General features: G+C 43.3%; 1 protein-coding gene across 8 annotated transcripts in view; it reads right to left on the bottom strand.

Moving 5' to 3' along the window:
* The window catches only part of CBX5 (chromobox 5), a 50,340-nt gene that overhangs the window by 15,716 nt on the left and 12,110 nt on the right, over positions 1-22,514 (bottom strand). For 2 of the 8 annotated variants that reach the window (XM_009003900.5, XM_078336501.1), the window contains exons 1-3: positions 13,528-13,860; positions 11,834-12,012; positions 3,499-3,685 (exon numbers count right to left, since the gene is read on the bottom strand). In XM_009003900.5, the coding sequence (XP_009002148.1) occupies positions 3,499-3,685; positions 11,834-11,970 (324 nt within the window). In that variant the 5' untranslated portion in view covers positions 11,971-12,012; positions 13,528-13,860. Of the gene's footprint in view, positions 1-3,498; positions 3,686-11,833; positions 12,013-12,676; positions 12,740-13,527; positions 13,861-22,514 lie in introns of those variants that run through there. The other 6 variants (XM_002752547.7, XM_078336500.1, XM_035256556.3 and 3 more) reach the window with 3 other exon arrangements.

Raw genomic sequence — 22,514 nt, 5'->3', positions numbered from 1 at the left:
GAGCACAGGTTCTAATCCAGGTGTAGGAACACCGATGAGAGCTAAAAAGCAAAATTTTATTCGAGCCAGGTAATTTTTTTTTTTTTGAGACAAGAGTCTCCCTCTGTTGCCCAGACTGGAGTGCAACAGCATAATCTGAGCTCACTGCAACCTCCGCCTCCTAGATTCAAGTGATTCTTCTTTCTCAGCCTCCCAAGTAGCTGGAATTACAGGCGTGCGCTACTGGGCCTGGCTAGTTATTGCATCTTTAATAGAGACGGGGGGCTAACCATGTTGGCCAGGCTGGTCTCAAACTCCTCAGGTGGTCTGCCTGCCTTGGCCTCCTAAAGTGCTGAAATTACAGGTGTGAGCCACTGCACCTGGCCATGCCTGGATAATTTTTGTATTTTTAGTAGAGACAGGGTTTCACCATGTTGACTAGGCTAGTCTCAAACTCCTGGCCTCAAATGATCCACCCACCTTTGCCTCCCACAGAGCTGGGATTATAGGTGTGAGCCTCCGTACCCAGCCCAAGCTAGGTAATTTTTAAAAACTTTATTATGGAAGATAATGTTAGCCTCTCCAGTGGCAACACAAAAAAAGATTCAGAGATGCCCAAATGAGCTAAATCTCTACTGATGATTCTTATAGTAAAATCTTTTTGATCTGATTATGTTCACCTTGCTTTCCTCAGACACAGAAAGCATTTGGGGTCTTGGTGGTCCCCAAAGATACCAAAATCCTCAATAGGAAGGAAATTCCATGCATGAATCATTGAAAGATACTGACTTTTAAAAACATAGCCTCTTTGGGGGGTGCTTAAGGGGAAGAAGTTCCCAGATGTGCACACAGCTGCTCACAGCTGGAATGCTGGCACATGGACTAAGTTGTAAATCATAGCTGACAGCTGAAAACAGTTTGCTATATAGAGGGGGGAAGGGGTGGGCAAATGGAAGAAAAATGTTCAAGCTGCTGAAAAGGAGCCGAAGCGAAGAAAACGCTAAAATCATCATACAGGCAGTAATCTTAAATCAGGCATAATGCAGACTAACAAATTTCTTCTGCAGTGGTCTTAAGAAAAAAATGCAATCCCCTCCTCTGTACCTTTAAAACATATAATCACCTATTTTCCCAACTGTCTACCTGACAGCAACCAGTACTGCTAGAATGCTATCAGGGGCCCCAGATGAACATTATGATCTAAGGGACACGTAGGGGTTGTTTTCAAGGTCGGCAGCTTCAGAACCTGGCCTAGGAACAAAACTCTCTGCACTGACCAGTGTCTCTAAGCCAGATAATTCAGGCTGCTCATTTTTAAAAAGGACAGAGGTTGGTCACGATGGCTCACGACTGTAATTCCAGCACTTTGGGAGGCCAAGGCAGGCAGATCACAAGGTCAGGAGATCAAGACCATCCTGACTAACATGGGGAAATCCCATCTCTACTAAAAATATAAAAAATTAGCCGGGCATGGTGGCACACACCTGTAGTCCCCACTACTTGGGAGGCTGAGGCAGGAGAATCACTTGAACCCAGGAGGTGGAGGCTGCAGTGAGCAGAGATCACACCACTGCACTCCAGCCTGAGCGACAGAGTGAGACTCTGTCAAAATAAATAAATAAATAAATAAATTTAATTTAATTGTAATTTTACTGGTCTGGGGTGCATCTTAGGCACTGGATAATTTTTTTTTTTTTAAAGCACTGTCCAGGTGAGTATAATGTGTAGCCAGGATTGAGAACTAATGCTCTAGAAAGTTAGATATCTAAGTAGAATGAAGATAATAGGGATGCTTGTGACAGAGATGCTGGAAGATTCAGAAGTAGACTTATGCTTTTATTAATCGTAAAGTGTATGATACAGCCTTCACCACAAAATGCTTGATAACCTTGAAATAAATGAAAGGAATAGAAGCTGGGCGGGGGGCAGGAGGAGGTGGTAGAGTGTGTATATTTATGCACCCACACACAGTTGAAAAAAGACAAACAATAACAGTGCTCATAATGCTAGTTGCTTGAGAGCTAAAGAGCAGAAGGATTAAAGCAATTAAATCAAACCAAAATGTTGTAAATATACTTCCCAAACTGAAGAAGATTCAAAAGACAAAAATTAATTTTATATTCCAAGTATGTAGAAATAATAGATCAAGAGAATATAAATGCTATTGAACTGTACACTTTAAAATTATTAATTGAGCCCGGTGTACTGGCTCAAACCTGTAATCCCAGCACTTTGGGAGGCTCAGGTGGAAGGATCACCTGAGGTCGGGAGTTTGAGATCACCCTGACCAACATGGAGCCCATCTCTACTAAAAATACAAAATTAGTTAGGCATGATGGGACATGCCTATAATCCCAGCTACTCAGGAAGGCTGAGGCAGGAGAACTGCTTAAAGCCGGGAGGCGGAGGCTGTGGTGAGCTGAGATCGCGCCATTGCACCCCAGCCTGGGCAACGAGAATGAAATTCCATCTCAAATAAATAAATAATAAAAATACAAATACAAAAATCAGCTGGGTGTGGTGGCACAAGCCTGTAATCTCAACTACTCAGAAGGCTCAGACAAGAGAATCATTTCAACCCAGGAGGCAGAGGTTACAGTAAGTCCTGATTGTGCCACTGCACTCCAGCCTGAATGACAGACTCCATCTCAAAACATAAATAAAGAAAAATAAATAGAATCAGCCAGGCGTGGTGGCTCATGCCTGTAATCCCAGCACTTTGGGAGGCAGGAGATCAAGACCATCCTGGCTGACATGATAAAACCCTGTCTCTACCAAAAAATACAAACAAAGGGCAGGCACGGTGGCTCAAGCCTGTAATCCCAGCACTTTGGGAAGCCGAGGCGGGCGGATCAGACCATCCTGGCCAACATGGTGAAACCTCGTCTCTACTAAAAATATAAAAAAAAATTAGCTGGCCATGGTGGCGTGCGCCTGTAGTCCGTCCCAGCTACCTGGGAGGCTGAGGCAGGAGAATTGCTTGAACCCGGGAGGTGGAGGTTGCAGTGAGTCGAGATCACACCACTGCACTCTAGCATGGGTGACAGACTGAGACTCTGTCTCAAAATAAATAAATAAAATCGTTAATAGTACATTATGATTTTCACTGCAAAAAAAGATTATCAAGGATTACAAACAAGGACTATTATTGGAACAAGAAAAAAGAAAGTAGCAAACATTTCAAAGCCCCTTTCTATTCTTAAAAAATTCACCGATGATACTTATTCTCTAAAATGACTAAGTCTTCTATTTATGGAGAAGGCAGAAGAGTGATTTAATGTTTTACAAATACTTAATTTTGCCACCTTAATACAATTCAGTGGCCACAAATTACATTTCTCACTCAGCCAGGAGAGGGAGCTATAATCAACATACCTCCCTGCAAGCTCTTTTGTTCAACAATTTACCTTATAGGTCCATCCTTGTAACAGAAATAACCAAAATACGATACTTTTATTTATTATTATGATTTTGGTGACAAAAGGATAGTTTGTGGGGGAAAAAGGAAAGGAAGCTTACCTCTCTCTTTTTTTTAGATTTGATATCATCAGCACTGTTAGAGAAATTGGATTTCCTTTTATTACTTTCTGACTTTTCCCTGGGTTTGTTATTTTCACCCTCCTTCATCTTCTTATACTTTTTCATAAACTCAGAAATTAGCTCAGGGCAATCCAAGTTTTTCTCAGGTTCCCAGGTATTGTGCTCTCTGGGCAAGAAAAATGGGAAAATAAAAAAAGGGGTAAAGAATAAGGAAAAAATCCAATGCCTTATTTCAAAGAGGACATTCAGACAAAAAGGACAGAGAAACCTTATGCATTAAAGAAGATAACAAATTTGATCCTAGATTTCTAGAAAAATTAAAAAGAAAATGCTCACACAAAGACTTATACGCAATTGTTTACAGCCGCTTTTTAATAGCCAAAAACAGAAAACAAATTCAAATATTCATCAACAAATGGTGACACGGAAAAACAAAATGTGGTATATCCATACAAAGGAATATTATTCAACAAAAAAACAAAATACTTAAAACATGCTACAACTTGGAAGAACCCCAAAAACATTATACTAAGTGAAAGAAACAAGACACAGACACTATATATTGTCTAATTCCATTTATATGAAATGTCTGGGAAAGAAATTTAGAGAGAGAGAAAGCAGATTAGCCAAGCGTGGTGGCTCATGCCTACAATCCCAACACTCTGAGAGGCAAAGGGAGGCAGATCACTTGAGGTCAGGAGTTCGAGACCAGCCTGGCTAACACAGAGAAACCTCATCTGTACTAAAAATACAAAAATTAGCTGGGTATGGTAGTGCACAGCTATAGTCCCAGCTACTCAGGATCCTGAGGCAGGAGAATCACTTGAGCCTGGGAAGGGGAGGTTGCAGTGAACTGAGATTGCACCACTGCACTCCAGCCTGGGTGAAAAAGCCAGGCTCTGTCTCAAAAAAAAAAAATGCAGATCAGTGATTGCCTGGGGCTGAGGGTGGGTGTTGTAATAAATCAAGAAAATTTTGGGGGACATGAGAATGTTCTAAAACTGGATCACAGTGATGGCTGCACAGCTCTATATATTTACTAAAAATTATTTAACTGGGGCCAGGCACAGTGCCTAATGCCTGTAATCCCAGCACTTTGGGAGGCACTTGGGAGTTTGAGACCAGCCTGGCCAATAAGGGAAAACCTTCCACTAAAAATACAAAAACTAGCTGGGCTTGGTGGCACACGCCTGCAGTCTGAGCTACTTGGGAGACTAGGAGACTAGGGCATGAAAACTGCTTGAATCTGGGAGGCTGAGGTTGGTTGTAGTGAGCCAGGATTGCGCCACTGCATTCCAGTCTGGGCAACAGAGTGAGACTCCATCTCAAAAAAAAAAAAAAATCATTTAACTGGGCTGGGCACAGTGGCTCACGCCTGTAATCTCAGCACTTTGGGAGGCCAAGGTGAACAGATCATTTGAGTTTACAAGTTCAAGACCAGCTTAAGCAACATAGCAAGACTCTGTCTCCACAAAAAATTTTAAATGGCCGGGCGCAGTGGCTCACGCCTGTAATCCCAACACTTTGGGAGGCCGAGGCAGGTGGATCACGAGGTCAAGAGATCGACACCATCCTGGTCAACGTGGTGAAACCCCGTCTCTACTAAAAATACAAAAAAATTAGCTGGACATGGTGGCGCGTGCCTATAATCCCAGCTACTCGGGAGGCTGAGGCAGGAGAATTGCCTGAACCCAGGAGGCAGAGGTTGCGGTGAACTGAGATCGCGCCATTGCACTCCAGCCTGGGTAACAAGAGCGAAACTCTGTCTCAAAAAAAAAAAAAAAAAAATTTTAAATTACTCAGGTGTGGTGGCTTGTACCTGTAGTCCCAGCTACTTGGGAGGCTAAAATGAGAAGATCTCTTGAGCCCAGGAGGTTGAGGCTGCAGTGAACCATGATTGTACCACAGCACTCCTGGTAACAGAGTGAGACACTGCCTCAAAAAAAAAAAACAAAAACTGAATTGTACAATTTTTTTGTTTTTGAGACGGAGTCTGACTCTGTTGCCAGGCTGGAGTGCAGTGGCGTGCTAATGGGCTCACTGCAACCTCCATCTCCAGGGTTCAAGCGATTCTTTGGCCTCAGCCTCCCAGGTAATTGGGATTATAGGCATGTGCCACCAATTTTTGTATTTTTAGTAGAGATGGGGTTTCACCATATTGGCCAAGCTCAAGTGATCTGCCTACCTCAGCCACCCAACGTGCTGGGATTATAGATGTGAGCCAATATACCCAGCTTGAATTGTACAATTTCAGTGGGTGAATTTTATGGTGTCTAAATTAAACCTCAAATAAGCTGTTTAAAAACCCAAATTTTAGCTGGGCACAGTGGCTAATGCCTGTAATCCCAGCACTTTGGGAGGCTGAAGCAGGTGAATCACCTGAGGTCATGAGTTCCAGACCAGCCTGGCCAATGTGATGAACCCTGTCTCTACTAAAAATACCAAAATTATCTAGGTGTGGTGGTGTACACCTGTAATCCCAGCTACCAGAGAGGCCAAGGCAGGAGAATCGCCTGAACTTGGGAGGCAGAGGATGTAGCGAACTAAGATTGCACCACTGCACTCCAGTCTGGGTGACAGAGCAAGACTCAAAGCGGGTCTCAAACAAAACAAATTTGCTGGCTAGGCAAGGTGGCTCATGCCTGTAATCCCAGCACTTTGGGAGACCAAGGTGGGCAGATCACCTGAGGTCAGGAGTTTGAGACCAGCCTGGCCAACATAATGAAACCCCATTTCTCCTAAAAATACAAAAATCAGGCCGGGTGTGGTGGTCATGCCTGTAATCCCAGCACTTTGAGAGGCCAAGGCGGGTGGATCACAAGGTCAAGAGATTGAGACCATCCTGGTCAACATGGTGAAACCCCGTCTCTACTAAAAATATAAAAATTAGCTGGGCATGGTGGTGCATGCCTGTAATCCCAGCTACTCGGGAGGCTGAGGCAGGAGAATTGCCTGAACCCAGGAGGTGGAGGTTGCAGTGAGCCGAGAATGCGCCATTGCACTCCAGCCTGGGTAACAAGAGCGAAACTCCATCTCAAAAAAAAAAAATCATCCAGGACTGGTGGTGTGCACCTGTAGTCCCAGCTATTCAGGAGGCTGAGGCAGGAGACTCACTTGAACCCAAGAGGCAGAGGTTGCAGTGAGCTAAGATCAGATCACACCAGCACTCCATCCTGGGTGACAAAGCAAGACTCTGTCTCAAAAAATAAAAAAAGGGCAGGCATGGTGGCTCACGCCTGTAATCCCAGCACTTTGGGAGCCAAGATGGGCAGATCATGAGATCAGGAAATGGAGACCATCCTGGCTAACATGGTGAAACCCCATCTCTACTAAAAATATAAAAAATTAGCAGGGGGTGGTGGCCTGTGCCTATAGTCCCAGCTACTTGGAAGGCTGAGGCAGGAGAATCACTTGAACTCAGGAGGCAGAGGTTGCAGCAAGCAGAGATTGTACCAGCCTGGGCAACAGAGAAAGACTCTGTCTCAAATAAAAAATAATTAAATAATTAAAAATACAAAAAAAATTTTTTTTAAATAACCCAAATGTTGGCCAGCTGAGGTGGCTCACACTTGTAATCCCAGGACTTTGGGAGCCCGAGGCAGGTGGATCACAAGGTCAGGAGTTTGAGACCAGCCTGACCAATATGGTAAAACCCAATCTCTACTAAAAAACAGAAGTTAGCCAGACATTGTGGAGGGCATCTGTAGTCCCAGCTACTCAGGAGGCTGAGGCAGGAGAACTGCTTGAACCCAGGAGGTGGAGGTTGCAGTGAGCCAAGATCTCGCCATTGCACTCCAACCTGGGCAACAGAGCAAGACTCCATCTCATAAAAAAAAAAAAATTGAATTTTGGTTTCGGAGTGGCAAAAACAGCATGATTTCGCATATAAAATCATCTGTGCAACTCCTGAAAAGAACAATTTAATAATAAATTATGGACCCCCAGTTTATATTATCTTAAATATGTTACTTTTATTTTTTATTTTTTTTTGGAAACAAGGTCTCACCTTATCACCCAGTCTGGAATGCAGTGGCATGATCATGACTCACTGCAGCCTTGACCTCCCAGGCTCAAGTGATCCTCCTGCCTCAGCCTCCCAAGTAGCTGGGACTACAGGAGTGCACCACCACACCTGGCTACCTTTTTTTTTTTGTAGAGATGGATCTCATTATGTTGCCTAGGCTGATCTCAAACTCCTGGGCTCAGGCGATCCTCCTGCCTTGGCCTCCCAAAGTGCTGGTGTTACAGGAATGAGCTACCACACCCGTCCCGTTTTGGGAATTTTATTCTTTTTATTTATTTATTTAGAGACAGAGCTTTGCTCTTGCTGCCCAGGCTTGAGTGCAATGGCGCGATTTTGGCTTTCTACAACCTCCACCTCCTGGGTTCAAGTGATTCTCCTGCCTCAGCCTCCTGGGTAGCCGGGATTACAGGCACCTGCCACCACCGCCCAGCTGATTTTTGTACTTTTACTAGAGATGGGGTTTCACTATGTTGGCCAGGCTGGTCTCGAACTCCTGACTTCAAGTGATCCACCAGCCTCAGCCTTCTGAATTGCTGGGATTACAGGTGTGAGCCACCACACCCAGCCTTTGTTTGTTTTAAATAAGTTTTCTTTAGATGGAAATGATCTGAACACACCCCATAATAACCTGACTTAAACAGGAAGCAGAATAATGGAAAAATCTGAGCTATTTACTCTCGACCTAAACAACTTTCTACAAAAGGAGTATTGAGATAAAATTTATTTCTAAATCATTTGACCTAATATGGGAAAGTTTCTCCTTTATATCCCTTCTCTCAGCAGAAAAAAAAATCCTCATCTTACTCCTCTCATCCCAGCACTTTGGGAGGTGGAGGCAGTTGGATCACCTGAGGTCAGGAGTTCAAGACCAGCCTGGCCTACAGGGTGAAACCCTGCCTCTACTAAAAATACAAAAATTAGACAGGTGTGGTGGTGAGCACCTGTAATCCCATCTACTCTGGAGGCTGAGGTGGGAGAATCGTTTGAACCCGGGAGGGGGGAGGTTGCAGTGAGCCGAGATCTTGCCACTACACAGCAACCTGGCCGACAAGTGTGAAACCCTTGTCTCAAAAAAAGAAAAAGAGGCACGGTGGCTCATGCCTGTAATCCCAGCACTCTGGGAGGCCGAGGCGGGCGGATCACAAGGTCAGGAGTTCAAGACCAGCCTGACCAGTATGGTGAAATCCCGTCTCTAGAAAAAAAAAAAAAATAAAAAAATAAATAAAATAAAGAATCGGCTGGGTGCGGTGGCTCACGCCTGTAATCCCGGCACTTTGGGAGGCCAAGATGGGCAGATCATGAGGTCAGGAGTTCAAGATCAGCCTGGCCAAGATGGTGAAACTCCGTCTCTACTAAAAATCACAAAAAAATTAGTTGGGTGCAGTAGCAGACATCTATAATCCCAGCGACTTGGGAGGCCGAGGCAGGAGAATTGATTGAATCCAAGAGGCAGAGGTTGCAGTGAGCCAAGATCACGCTACTGCACTCTAGCCTGGGCAACAGAGCAAGACTCCGTCTCAAAAAAAAAAGAGAAAAAATTCTTCACACAGTAACCTTCCCCAAAACCCACAGACCATATCGTTTACAATCCCAGGGAAATTAACATAGCAGTATCAAAAGGTGTATCAAGACTATTACACAAGCCAAATAGAGTTGGGGTTGGGAAGGGTCTATTTGTTACAGTATATATAGGAGACTGGAGAGATGAATGGGTTAAACAGGAGGATTTTATTAAGTTGGCTACCAGATTAGAGGATTAGCATTTTAAGTTTGAACCCCAGAGAAAGAAAATGGGGTATTTTTATACATTTAGGATGACATAGCAGCTAACAGATTTACAGAAGTTAGAACAAAGAACAGTTAATTAATTTGCAACATGTTTTGTGATGTACGTTACATTTGAAAACAGCATTTTGAGAAACTCACTGTACAAAATGTACAGTTATCTTGCCCTGTGACCTTGCAGCTGGCCAGCAGGAGAAACAGAAGTTTTGGGATGCCTGGGAACTTTGCTGAGAATGTGGGGAGAATAGATAAGGTAGGTTTTATAGAGAGTTAGTTAATTTTAAGCAGAGCTGGGGTTAGGTTTTATATTAAACAGCACACAACACAGCAAAATTTATTATATGGCAACTACAAATTATAAGGTTTTGTTTTTACTATTATTGCTATTATTTAATTTCCTTTTTTACGTTGATAGCAAGGAAAGCCAGTTCTATAATGGGATTATCCCTTTTCCTAAACACTTTGCTACTGCTGCTTCTACTTCAACCAGTTTCACCCAGAAGACAACATGGTATGATTTTAAAAGGGCCTGGGCTGGCCAGTCACAATGATTCATGCCTATAATCCCAGCACTTCGAGAGGCTGAGGCAGGCAGATCACTTGAGCCCAAGAGTCCAAGACCAGCCTGAGTAACACAGTGAGACCCCATCTCTATTTTAAAACTAAAAATGTGTGATAAATTTAAAAAATAATTACAGTTTTTGAAGAGGCAAGGTGTTGCTATGTTAACCAGGCTGGAGTGCAGTGGCTATTCACAGGCATGATCCCACTAATGGTCAGGAGTTTTGACCTGCTCTGGTTCACTCCTCCTTAGGCAACCTGGTGATCCCTTACTCCTGGGAGGTCACCGTATTGATGGCAAACTTAATGCAGACAACTGATTGACTTAATGCACCACAGCCCAGAACTCCTGGACTCAAGCAATCCTCCCACCTCAGTCTCCCTAGTAGCTGGCACTACAGGTATACACCACCATGCCTGGACTCTGAATGCTTTTATGAGAATCCAAGAGAGCACAAGAGGTAGAATCTGATCACTGTGTAGCACATTTAGTTATAGACAATGCTGATTTGTTCCAGTCTGTTATGAAATCCAGAGCATTTCTGAAAAAGGACCTATGTTAACTTGTCTACCCCAAACCTTGTCTTTCCCCCTTTTATCTATGGTAAGGTACCAGTAGCTCAATGGCAGAGAAAGAGTTTCAAGTATCTTTCAAACATCCAACTATTTCCAGTGGTGATTCAATAGGCCCAATAAACATCTTCAAAATCTTCAGGTGTTACTTTAGTTCCCATCTGTTAGTGCTCTAGGGGTCTCTCAAATTCAACAGTTCTCATCTCTAGTGGAAGCTGTGATACCACTCCTCTCTAGAAACAAGGAGGGCATCTTCTGATTGCTGTGTTACCCATACTTGCATTCTGGGTGCTAGAGACGCTAAGGATCCTACAATGCATGAATGATCCCACCTACAATACCATTAATTCTCGAGATAAGAAGCCTTGATTCCTGTAATAAAATAACCTCCAGTGTGTTTCAAAGGTTCCTGACAAATAACCTTTATCCAAAAGTATTGGCAAACCACCGTATCTTTTAGTGTATTTAGTTCCTATACTACAGAGCTGTGCCATCCAATATGGGAACCACTAGCCACATGTGCCTATTTGAAATGCAGCTAGTTTAAATGGAAAGGCACTATGAAGTGTAAAATATATCCCAGATTTTCAAGTGTTAGCACACACACACACACACACACACACCCCTCATTAATAACTTCTGTATTAATGTTGAAATAGTATTTTCACGGCTGGGCGCGGTATCTCACACCTGTAATCTCAGCACTCTGGGAGGCCGAGAGGCAGGTGACTCGCTTGAGCCTGGAAGTTCAAGACCAACCTGGGCAACATGGCGACACCCTGCCTCTACTAAAAACGGTCACCCAGGCTGGAGTGCAGTGGTGCAATCTTGGCTCACTGGAACCTCCACCTCCTGGGTTCAAGCCTTTCTCCTGCCTCAGCCTAGCTCATTTTTTGTATTTTTAGTTAGATGGGGTTTTGCTATGTTGGCCAAGCTGTTATCGAACTACTGACCTCAGGTGATCCCCCCAGCTCAACCTCCCAAAGTGCTGGGATTGGAGTGTGAGCCACTGCGTCTGGCCTTATAAGCATTACTACTTGTCCTTACTTCACTGAGGAGATAAAATGATTAAGGAAATTAGCCAAGGCTATCCAGTTTGTATCATAAGTGGTAGAGTTAGAATCTAGACCCAGGCAATCTGGCTCCCGAATCTGTGTTCCTAACCAATTCACTATACTGCCTTTCAAAAGCAGTATCATTAGAACAGAAGCTCCACAAGGGGGAGATTTTGTTTATTGCTGTGTCTTCTAATTCAGGAAGAGTGCAGGAGTGGGAAGAAAAAAACAAAGACGGTTGTGATTCCTAAGGAAGTAAACGAAAAGGTGTCTGTGTCTTTTTTTTCCCAAAGGCTGGAAAAAAAAAGGAACTTACTCAGAAAAGCCTTTCCACTTCAGTAGATATTCCACTTGTCCCTTAACCACGCGTCTGTCTAGCACCTTCTCCACAACATACTCCTCCTCATCCTCTGAAGAAGAACTGTCAGCTGTCCGCTTGGTTTTCTTTCCCATGTCGCACACCGTTCCACCTGAAAGACTAAGGCCACCGGGCTCCTGCAATGGCAAAGGACAAAATGGTTAGAATCCATGTGAGGAGTTAAAAACTTTCTGTCTCTTCTTGATGGGATGAAAAGGGGATAACACCAAGTTGCCATGTGCCCTGCTCTTGAGTCTCAAATCATTCTACAGATGAGTACTAAGAATTTAATTTAGAAATCTATCAGTCTTCACTTCCTCAACGACTAAAGAGACCAAAATTATTAGAATGCATAACTGTCTAACTCTTTTATTTCAGATTCCAAAAGACAAGTAGTGTGGTATGTTATGCCTGGCCAAGAACTCAAACAGAAATGTGGGAAATCTTCACTTAAATGAAGCAAGACAGAATTAAACCTTCCCCTCCAAGATGAATAAGGGTCTTTATAAAAGTGAAAAAAACGAAAGCCACTAAAATATAAGTTTTCTGTGCTCTGAGCATCTTGCCCAGTCTCTTAGAAGCACAAAAAAAGGCTTGCTCAGGCATCTTTCACCACATTTTCAGTGACTCGGTACATTTCCCTTAAACAAATTGAGCTTGTCCCTTCAGAGCCATCAGCTCATAAAAGCAAGGTTGACATCTCAAACACACTAAGCTTCCTTTTTAGCAAGCTAGTTTGGGGATGGGAGGGAGGCAGGGAGGAGAGAAAAATTTTTAGTCCTTAAATTCAAAATTACTCACTAGATTGTTCAGTAATTCCCAAATAGTTAAGAAGGTACCTCTCCTCTTAACTGAAGTTGACTCAGGGCCAAAGAGGAGGAGGAGGAAAAAGAAGTCTGGCCCCAGACTCAGCATCAACATGAAGCCTCCTCAAAATACAGAGGAACCATTCATAGGCCCAAAGAAAGCTGAAGCAAGAAAACACAAATGGAAATTGAGTTAAGCTCAAAAATATGCACGCTAGGGGATACTCAACAGAGAATCTAGTTTTTTGAATTCTCACGTTGTTGTTCCATAATCATTTTTAAGAATTTTTCTTTAACCATGTTAAATGGTGCCTACTGTCTGGATTATAGAGTAGCAGAAACTGTTTTCTTAGCTGAACTCCATTATTATTTTGCTGTAATCTTTAAAGATGTTTTTCAGCACCCTCTAAATATTTCCACCCTGACAGAAAACCACTTCTAGAAATAGGGAGGGCCCACTACTCATCTCAGAATTATGTTCAAGTCACATAAAAAGTGGCAATTATCAATTCACTTCAAATTATTAAAAATTATTACAAGAATATATAGTTGGAAACCCTATTTCCAGAACTTATTAGCAATAGGTCTGCCCACCTAGAAACTGCCTATACCCATTACTGCCCTATCACTGATTTTTATTAAAATATTCTATTTGAAAGAGGAAGTAGTAGGAAAATGTAGGTGGGGGGGGGTAAAATAATTTTTCCATGAATTTAGAAGAATCCTAAGCTTCAAGAAAATATCTGATTTGGTTTATTTAAAATAAAACAGCCTCCGACCTCACCAGAGGCAGGAAATGTCATATTCCAGGGAGAGTACCCCACCCCCACCCCCACCCCCACTCACCTTGGAATTTCCGGGAGCTGAGCAGTTTAGGTCAGAGCGCTGGGGTTAAAACCAGCCCCATGTTAGATGCATGCAGTTAAGCATTGTGGCTATGGCCTCCCCTGCCTCACCAGGAAAAACAAGGATTTACATGTGTTCTTCATTTTGAGGGAGAGAAAAGGAATATCTCCCTTTATACCTTCATGCAGAAGAGGAGCCCCAAAGGTAGAAGATGAATGGGGTTCCCTCCTTTACCTACCGGATCGCCCCAGTTCTTTCTTTCCCTCTGGGCTAACAGGAGGGGCCTCCCCTCCCAGGTCTGGGTCTTGGCGGGCTGGCAGCTCCCCCGCCCCCACCCAGCTGCCTGGGCGCCACTGCGCAGCTGTCCCAGTCCGTTGCCATAGCAACTGGCAGCAGTACTACACTAAGGGGGAGAGGCAAATGGAAAAGTTAAAAGGCTTAACTTTCCTTTTCAGTGAAGACTGGGTGGAGAAGTTGGAAGGTACCTCCCTTGGCCTCAAGGCTAAGGCATTCAGAACTCAAGGGAATTACTTCTTAGGTTTTAAACCCAGAATTTATGCTTATTTCTCTAAGAGCTCTGTAAATTAATCAATAGCATTTTAAGATCATCTAACAAGATTACAGCTCAACTGAAGGGGGGAGGGGAAAGGCTGGATCCTTCTACAACAGGATCAGTACAAACCACCCATCCCCTAATCCAGCCCACCAGAAGCACTTCGGGCAATACCATTTTACCATCTGTCACTCACCAGTTAATTAAAATTGCTTGAGGGGAAAAATAACAGGAAACGGGGGAGGGGAAATATTTTAAAGACACTATAATAACTTTCCTTCTTTGGTAGGATTACTAGAGACAATCCAAAGACTTGAAACACTAAAAAAAAAAAAAAAAAAAAAAAAAACCCTTTTAATTAAAATTACAGGTGGAGGGCTGGGCACAGTGGCTCCTGCCTGTAAATCCCAGAACTTTGGGAAGCTGAGGCAGGCAGATCATTTGAAGTCAGAAGTCTGAAACCAGCCTGATAAATATGGTGAAATCCTGTCTCTACTAAAAATACAAAAAAATTAGCCAGGCGTGGTGGCAGGCGCTACCTCCCACCTACTCTGGAGGCTGAGGCAGGAGAATTGTTTGAAACTGGGAGGCAGAAGTTGCAGTGAGCTGAGGTGGTACCACTGCACTCCAGCCTAGAAGACAGAGTGTGACTCTGTCTCAAAAAAATAAAATAAATAACGGGTGAGAAAAAAATTCCTAAGTTAAAAAAAAAAAAAAAGAGGACAGCAGTTCTACCAACCCAATGGTTGTTAAATTAAAACCACTTCTAGGCTGTTCTATAATGTTAAGAAACAGATTTGTTAATAACTATTCATCACCTGATACATTATTAATGTACAACTCTGTACCAGTATGTCCCAATACTTGATGAGTACTGGGATAAATAAAAAAGATAGTTAGAGACTTGAAATTCCGTAAATTTTCCATTCTTCTGGCTTTAAAGAACATTTTAGAGGGCTCCAAACTTTACTCTGCTTTATAGATGTGGGAACTTCAAAGCTGGAAGTGGCTGCCATAGGAGAGTAAGAAAAAGGGACAATCAGAAGCAAAGAACTCAGTTGAGAAGAAGCAGAGAATGGTGACTATTTTGGCTGTCAAACAGAAGCAAAGTAGAAAATTTTTAATTACAAAAGATTTTCTCAAATTTGAAAGGCTCACAAGCAAACCTCCAATTAAAAACTGTTTTTCAATTCTTCTTACCTTTTTTTAAGCATTTCATAATTAAGGGGTATGAAAACAATGCCAGACATTTAAATAGGATCCTGACTCTGATTAACTTGCCATGTATTGACCTTGAGTAAATAAATTTCCCATCTAACCCCAACATCATTTAAACGAGTCAAATAAATCCCCACTACCCACCTCCTAGGGAAAAAGTGAGTTTATGTTGAAACCAAAGATGTAATAAGTCCCCCAAAGAGAACCTTATGTAAAAATATGTCAGGGCCTAATACAACAGCAGAAGAAAACATGTGACCTTCCAAATTCCTAAGCTAGTAAACCCTATCACGTGGTAACTCCTGCAGCTCAACACGTTAGTAGATAGCAAGAAAAAGAGAACAGTGTGTTTGTTAACTAGGCACTAGACAACTAATAAACCTTCAGAGAACAGGGTAGGTATGTTCTCTCTCAAAGGGTAAAATAACTTATTCCTGGCCAGGTGTGGTGGCTCACGCTTGTAATTCAAGCACTTTGGAGGCCGAGGTGATAGGATCACCTGAGGTCAGAAGTTCAAGACCAGCCTGACCAACATGGTGAAACCCCATCTTTAAAAAAAAAAAAAAAAAAAAACTTATTCCTTAAAACTCAGAAAAATGCCAGGTGCGGTGGCTCATGCCTATAATCCAGCACTTTAGGAGGCCAAGGCAGGCGGATCACGAGGTCAAGAGATCGAGACCATCTTGGCCAACATGGTGAAACCCTGTCTCTACTAAAAATACAATAATTAGCTAGACGTGGTGGCCCATGCCTGTAGTCCCAGCAACTTAGGAAGCTGAGGCAGGAGAATCGCTTGAACCTGGGAGGCAGAGGTTGCAGTGAGGCAAGATTGTGCCACTGCACTGCAGCTTGGGTGACAGCGAGACTCTGTCTCAAAAAAAAAAAAAAAAAACCACAAACTTTGAAGATGGCAGAATGAAAAGACTAACAGTAATTCTGTAAAGGAATAAGGAACAGGAAAGAATGACAGCAATACTAACATTTTGGTGAAACCCTTCAGAGAAAGAAAAGTGAATTTAATGAAGAAAGAGACAAAAATATTCTGGTATCCACCCCTCCCCACAAAACATCAGGAAATAAAGATTGAGATCAATTCCCTCCTTTCCACCCTTAAGAAGTACTTAAATGGCACATGGGCTGAGGTCCCTTTCTTTTAGGGAAATGGGTTTTGTAACCGCTGACAAATCGAATTGGGCCTGATGCCAGGAGTCAGAGTCCAACCATAATATTCTTTAAAGAATGGCATGCAATTGTCTTGTAAATCTCCTGGACAGTCACAGATCAGAAGCTGGCAAGGATGACGACATAGTTCTGATGGAATGTGTCTTATCTTAACCTTGAAGTTACAGATCTGCTCAGGAGCAGCAGTAAGAAATGAGAAATGCACTCAGTCATCGGAGGGGACATAATTCTCTTTTAGACAGCGCGACCCAGAGTATTAGGGTCAAATGAAACACAAAGCCACTTGAACAATTTAAGGGCTAGAGCCTGGACCAGATAAAGCATCAAGACTGGTGTTTCACAGTGAGCTTAGGAGGAGGGAGCTTTCCAGCATGAGAAATGAGACACGGCAGGCAGGATGATGGAGTGATTAAGGTAGAATCCCAATACCATGACAGAGGAAAAGACATGAGCCTCTGAACACAACCTTATCCTTGTGAAAATCTCCAAGGGAAAGGGTGAGCAGCTTCTCAAATTTCCAGAGTCTTTCACACATAACAGCTCTCAGCCCCCTCTCTTAAATATAAAGGAACTCTCTGGTAAAACTACCAATAACTACAGATAGATTAAAGCAACTAAAGTCCATAAAGAGATGAGAAAGGCCTGGCGCGGTGGCTCACGCCTATAATCCCAGCACTTTGGGAGGCCGAGGCAGGTGGATCATGAGGTCAACAGATCGAGACCATCCTGTTCAACAAGGTGAAACCCCATCTCTACTAAAAATACAAAAATTAGCTGGGCATGGTGGCGCGTGCCTGTAATCCCAGCTACTCGGGAGGCTGAGGCAGGAGAATTGCTTGAACCCAGAAGGTGGAGGTTGCGGTGAGCCAAGATCGTGCCATTGCACTCCAGTCTGGGTAACAACAGCGAAACTCCGTCTCAAAAAAAAAAAAAAAAAAAGATGAGAAAAGAGCAGACTCTAACAACCCTCCATATCAACAACACAAGGCAAATTTATCATATAGGCCTCTGATTGCTGGGGGAAGGCACCCAAACCAGGGATCTGGTGAGAAGTCAGCCTTGGAAAACCATCAAAGAACTTTATGGTCACTCTTGTTGCCCAGGTTAGAGTGCAATGATGGTACAATCTCAGCTCACGGCAACCTCCACCTCCCGGGTTCAAATGATTCCACTGCCTCAGCCTCCTGAGTAGCTGGGATTATAAGCATGCGCCACCACACCCAGCTAATTTTGTATTTTAGCCACTGTGCCTAGCCAGGAGACTCTTCTTCCAAAAAGTAGGATCCGTATCTTCCAAAAAGTAGGTACGGGGAAGAGATGAGGAGGTAAAGCAGAAAGAAGGGGATGGGATTAAAAAAATTAAAAGAGGAGAAAAAAATCCTTACATTAAAAGTTTAAAAGGTATCAGTCCCCAGAAATTACAGAGAGAACATCACAAGCAAGCTAGGGCTGCCCAGAAAAAAGAGGTAGGCCAGGCCTGGTGGCTCATGCCTGTTAATTCCAGCACTTGGGAGGTTGAGCCAGGCAGATCATGAGGTCAGGAGTTTGAGATCAGCCTGGCCAAAATAGTGAAACCCCGTATCCACTAAAAATACAAAAAAAAAAAAAAATGAGTCTGGTGTGGTGATGCACGCCTGTAATCCCAGCTGCACAGGAGGCTGAGGCAGGAGAATCACTTGAACCCAGGAGGCAGAGACTTCAGTCAGCCCAGATGGCACCACTGCAGTCCACCCTGGGCGACAGGGCGAGACTCCATCTCAAAAACAAAAACAAAATAAGAGGTAATGGTTAGCCCTTGGCATTGACCATTTAATCCTAGAACAACCCACATGGGGTCCCTGTTATCTGTCTGCTTTGTCCAGTTCAGGCTCTACTCTCGTCCCTCCAGTCATTACTTTTCTTTTGAGACAGTCTTGTTCTCTTGCTCAGGCTGTGGTGCAGTGGCGCAATGACAGTTCACTGCAGCCTCAAACTCCTGGGCTCAAGCAATCCTCCCACCTCAGCTTCCTAAGTAGCTGGGACCACAGGGGCACAACACCATGCCTAGCTACATTTTTCAATTTTTATTTTATTCTTATTTTTTTTGAGACAGAGTTTTGCTCGTTACCCAGGCTGGAGTGCAATGGCGCGATCTTGGCTCACCGCAACCTCCGCCGCCTGGGTTCAAGCGATTCTCCTGCCTCAGCCTCCCGAGTAGCTGGGACTACAGGCATGCACCACCATGCCCAACTAATTTTTGTATTTTTAGTAGAGACGGGGTTTCACCTTGTTGACCAGGATGGTCTGGATCTCTTGACCTCATGATCCACCCGCCTCAGCCTCCCAAAGTGATGGGATTATAGGCATAGGCCACCGCGCGCGGCCTACATTTTTTTATTTTTTGGTGAGATGCAGTCTCACTGTGTTGCCCAAGCTGGTCTCTAACTCCTGGCCTGAAGGAATCCTCCTCCCTCAACCCCACAAAGCAGTCACTACTTCTCAATGCCAACCATTCTGGTGGCTTTTCTTAGATCTTGGTATAGCCATTTTATTTTCATCACCACTTATGAACAAAAGTACACATAATTCTAGATCTTTCTCTGAGCTTTCTTTTTATTAAGAATGAAAGTCAATTGGTAAGCTGCCTCACTGAACTACCTATTGAATTATTTAAAGGTCGTAATCAGACGAAATGTCAAGATGCATAATCAATGAGCTCTCTATTTTAGAGTTTCAGAATAAATTCTATAAGCCCTCTAACTAGGCAAAATCCTTTAGGAAGTAAGCCAGGGTTAAAGAGCAGAGGAGAGTGCATATGCAGAGCTCCCTATCACATGGATTAATTAAATATGCCATTGATGAGTGGTTGCAGTTGGCCCAGACTTGCAAAATTCCCATTTTTCCTTAAGGCCCTTAGGGAGAGAGAGTGGCTTACATGGAGATTAAATTGTCAGCTACAGCACTGTCTTCAAGGCATCCTCTATATAGCCTTATTGCAGCAAATAAAACAGGAAAACAAACCAAACTTACAGAAACATTTTAATCTGTTCTATGTTCCTTGCTCTTTATGGAGCTCGAAGTACTGATGGTCTTAGGTATGCAACAAAAACAGCATAAAACTAAAATGTGTCCTATAAAGATGTTTTCTTGCAGTGGATTTATGATTTCTAAAGTATTAGCCATGTGGCATTTTAACAAAAACACAGCATAGAGATGCACATTACAGCTGTCCTGGCTGTCTCAGGTTTTGTTAAATGGGCTGATAACTATCACTCCACCTCCACCAAAAGCCCATGAGCACGGAATTCAAGAGGAGTTAAAAGGTTTTTAAATGTCTGTTTAAGAGACTAGATTAGGAAAGAGTTGAAGAGAAAGATTAACTGTGGTTGTTAACACCCCTATCATTAACAAGCCACATACAGACAACACAAACTTTATTAATAGAAGAGTGTGGAAGAAAGAAATGTTCTCCCATTGGCTAGCACAGCTCTAGTTCACGATCCTTTAAAAATCAGGCCAAGAGGCTGGGCATGACAGCTCACAGCTGTAATCCCAGCACTTTGGTAGACTGAGGCAGGCAGATCACATGATGTCAGGAGTTCGAGACCAACGTGGCCAACATTGTGGAACCCCATCTCCACTAAAAATACAAAAATTACCCAGATATGGCAATGCAAACTAGTAATCCCAGCTACTAGAGAGGCTTAGGCAGGAGAATCGCTTGAACCTGGGAGGTGGAGGTTGCAATGAGCCGAGATGGTGCCACTGCACTCCAGCCTGGGCAACACAGACTGTCTTGAAACACACACACACACACACACACACACACACACACACACACACAAAATTAGGCCAAGCCTCCTGCTACAGTGACCATGGGAGTAAATGGCCTTTTGTTCTTTAAGATAAACACGGCCAACCTGGTGGCTCACACATGTAATCCCAACACTTTGGGAGGCAGAGGCAGGTGGATCACCTTAGGTCAGGAGCTCAAGACCAACCTGGCCAACGTGGCCAAACCATGTCTCTACTAAAAATACAAAAATTAGCCAGGCATGGTAGCGGGCACCTGTAATCCCAGCTTCTCAGGAGGCTGAGGCAAGAGAATGACTTCGACCTGGGAGGCAGAGGTTGCAGTGAGTCAATATCACACCACTGCACACCAGCCTGGGCAACAGAGCGAGACTCCATCTCAAAAATAAAAAAAGATAAGCCAGGCGCAGTGGCTCACGCCTATAATCCCAGCACTTTGGGAGGCTGAAGCGGGTGGATCACGAGGTCAAGAGATTGAGACCATCCTGGTCATCAAGGTGAAACCCCATCTCTACTAAAAATACAAAAATTAGCTGGGCATGGTGGTGTGCGCCTGTAGTCCCTGCTACTCGGGAGGCTGAGGCAGGAGAATCGCTTGAACCCAGGAGGCGGAGGTTGCAGTGAGCCGAGATCATGCCATTGCACTCCAGCCTGGGTAACAAGAGCAAAACTCCGTCTCAAAAAAAAAAAAAGATAAAAACATACTTGGCTGGGTGCCATGGCTCATGTCTATAATCCCAACAATTTGGGCAGGAATATGGCTAAAGCCCAGAGTTCAAGACCAGCAAGAACAAACATAGTGAGACCTCGTCTATATTTAAAATAATAATTACATTCCATTTGGTATATGTCCCCCAAGCTCTGACTACCATTAAATTATAAATGAATGTGAGCTACCAAACTCAATTTTCTTGAAGGTATCAGTCTGGTAAACTGGTGTATTTAGTAGTAACACAAAAATTCTTGCTTTATTATCTCATTGTTTTATATTGGATTTTCTTTTTTTTCACCCTCATTAAAATCTACTGAATTTCTTCTCTCAACTATCAGTTTTCGAAAACACTCATTCTATATTGCCCAATTTTAAAAAAAGTATCAGTTTTCTTTAAATTTATTTAGGGTACACCTAAACCCACCACTGGGTAAGAGGTTAATTATCAAATTGTTTCAAGATTTATGAGAAAGCAGAACTTGGCACCACCATGGGAAAATGCCTTCCAGATGGTGTTTTCCAACAACTCTATCCTTGGAAATGTACTGAACTCATCTCAAGGCACTACACTCTCAGGTGGGTGTTACTCTCACATCCACTCCTCTCAAGCGTAATGAAACATGAATTTGTAGACCTTGTCACCTTTCACAAAGAACCTGGAAATTCCATCATGAATAAATCTTAAAAAAAATGGATAACAGCAACATTTGAGTGGATTACCATGAATCTTAGATTTATACATACCACTTTGGTAGATCATGTTCACAAAATATGGACGAGAAATGAAAATTAAGAGAGAACTGAAAATGCTCATCCCCCCCCAATAAAATTATGGTCATAAAGCATTTTCCAAACATCAGACATAAAATTAAGATTCAGTCCTTATCATGGCATCATCTAGCTTGCAGATTTTAGACACCAGTAGCTTAAGGGTTACAAAAGCTCCTTCAGGTCATTTCAACAAATCATCCATTTAAACATAGATCCTGTGCTAAGTCAGACAATTTAGGTTTTCTTAGTGTCAGTTTAAAGAAGACATTTGGCCTGGCATGATGGCTCATGCCTGTAATCCCAGCACTTCGGGAGGCTAAGGTGGGCGGATCACCTCAGGTGTCAGGACTTCGGAGTACAGTAGTGTGATCTGGGTTCACTGTAACCTCTGCCTCCCAGGTTCAAGCACTTCTCCTACCTCAGCCTCCCGAGTAGCTGGGATCACAGGCATGTGCCACCACGCTTAGTAATTTCTGTATTTTTAGTAGAGATGGGATTTCACCATGTTGGCCAGGTTGATTTCAAACTCCTGACTTCAAGTGATCCGCCTGCCTCGGCCTCCCAAAGTACTGGGATCACACTCGTGAGCCATCACCCTCAGCCAAAAATACAAATCAGCCGGGAGCAGTGGCTCGCGCCTGTAATCCCAACACTTTGGGAAGCTGAGGTGGGTGGATCATGAGGTCAAGAGATCGAGACCATCCTGGTCAACATGGTGAAACCCCGCCTCTACTAAAAATACAAAAAATTAGCTGGGCA

This window comes from Callithrix jacchus, chromosome 9 (assembly GCF_049354715.1).
Source record: "Callithrix jacchus isolate 240 chromosome 9, calJac240_pri, whole genome shotgun sequence".
Taxonomy (NCBI): Eukaryota; Metazoa; Chordata; class Mammalia; order Primates; family Cebidae; genus Callithrix; species Callithrix jacchus.
Note: the sequence above shows the minus strand (reverse complement) of the source record. Positions and strands in the feature narration are given on the sequence as shown.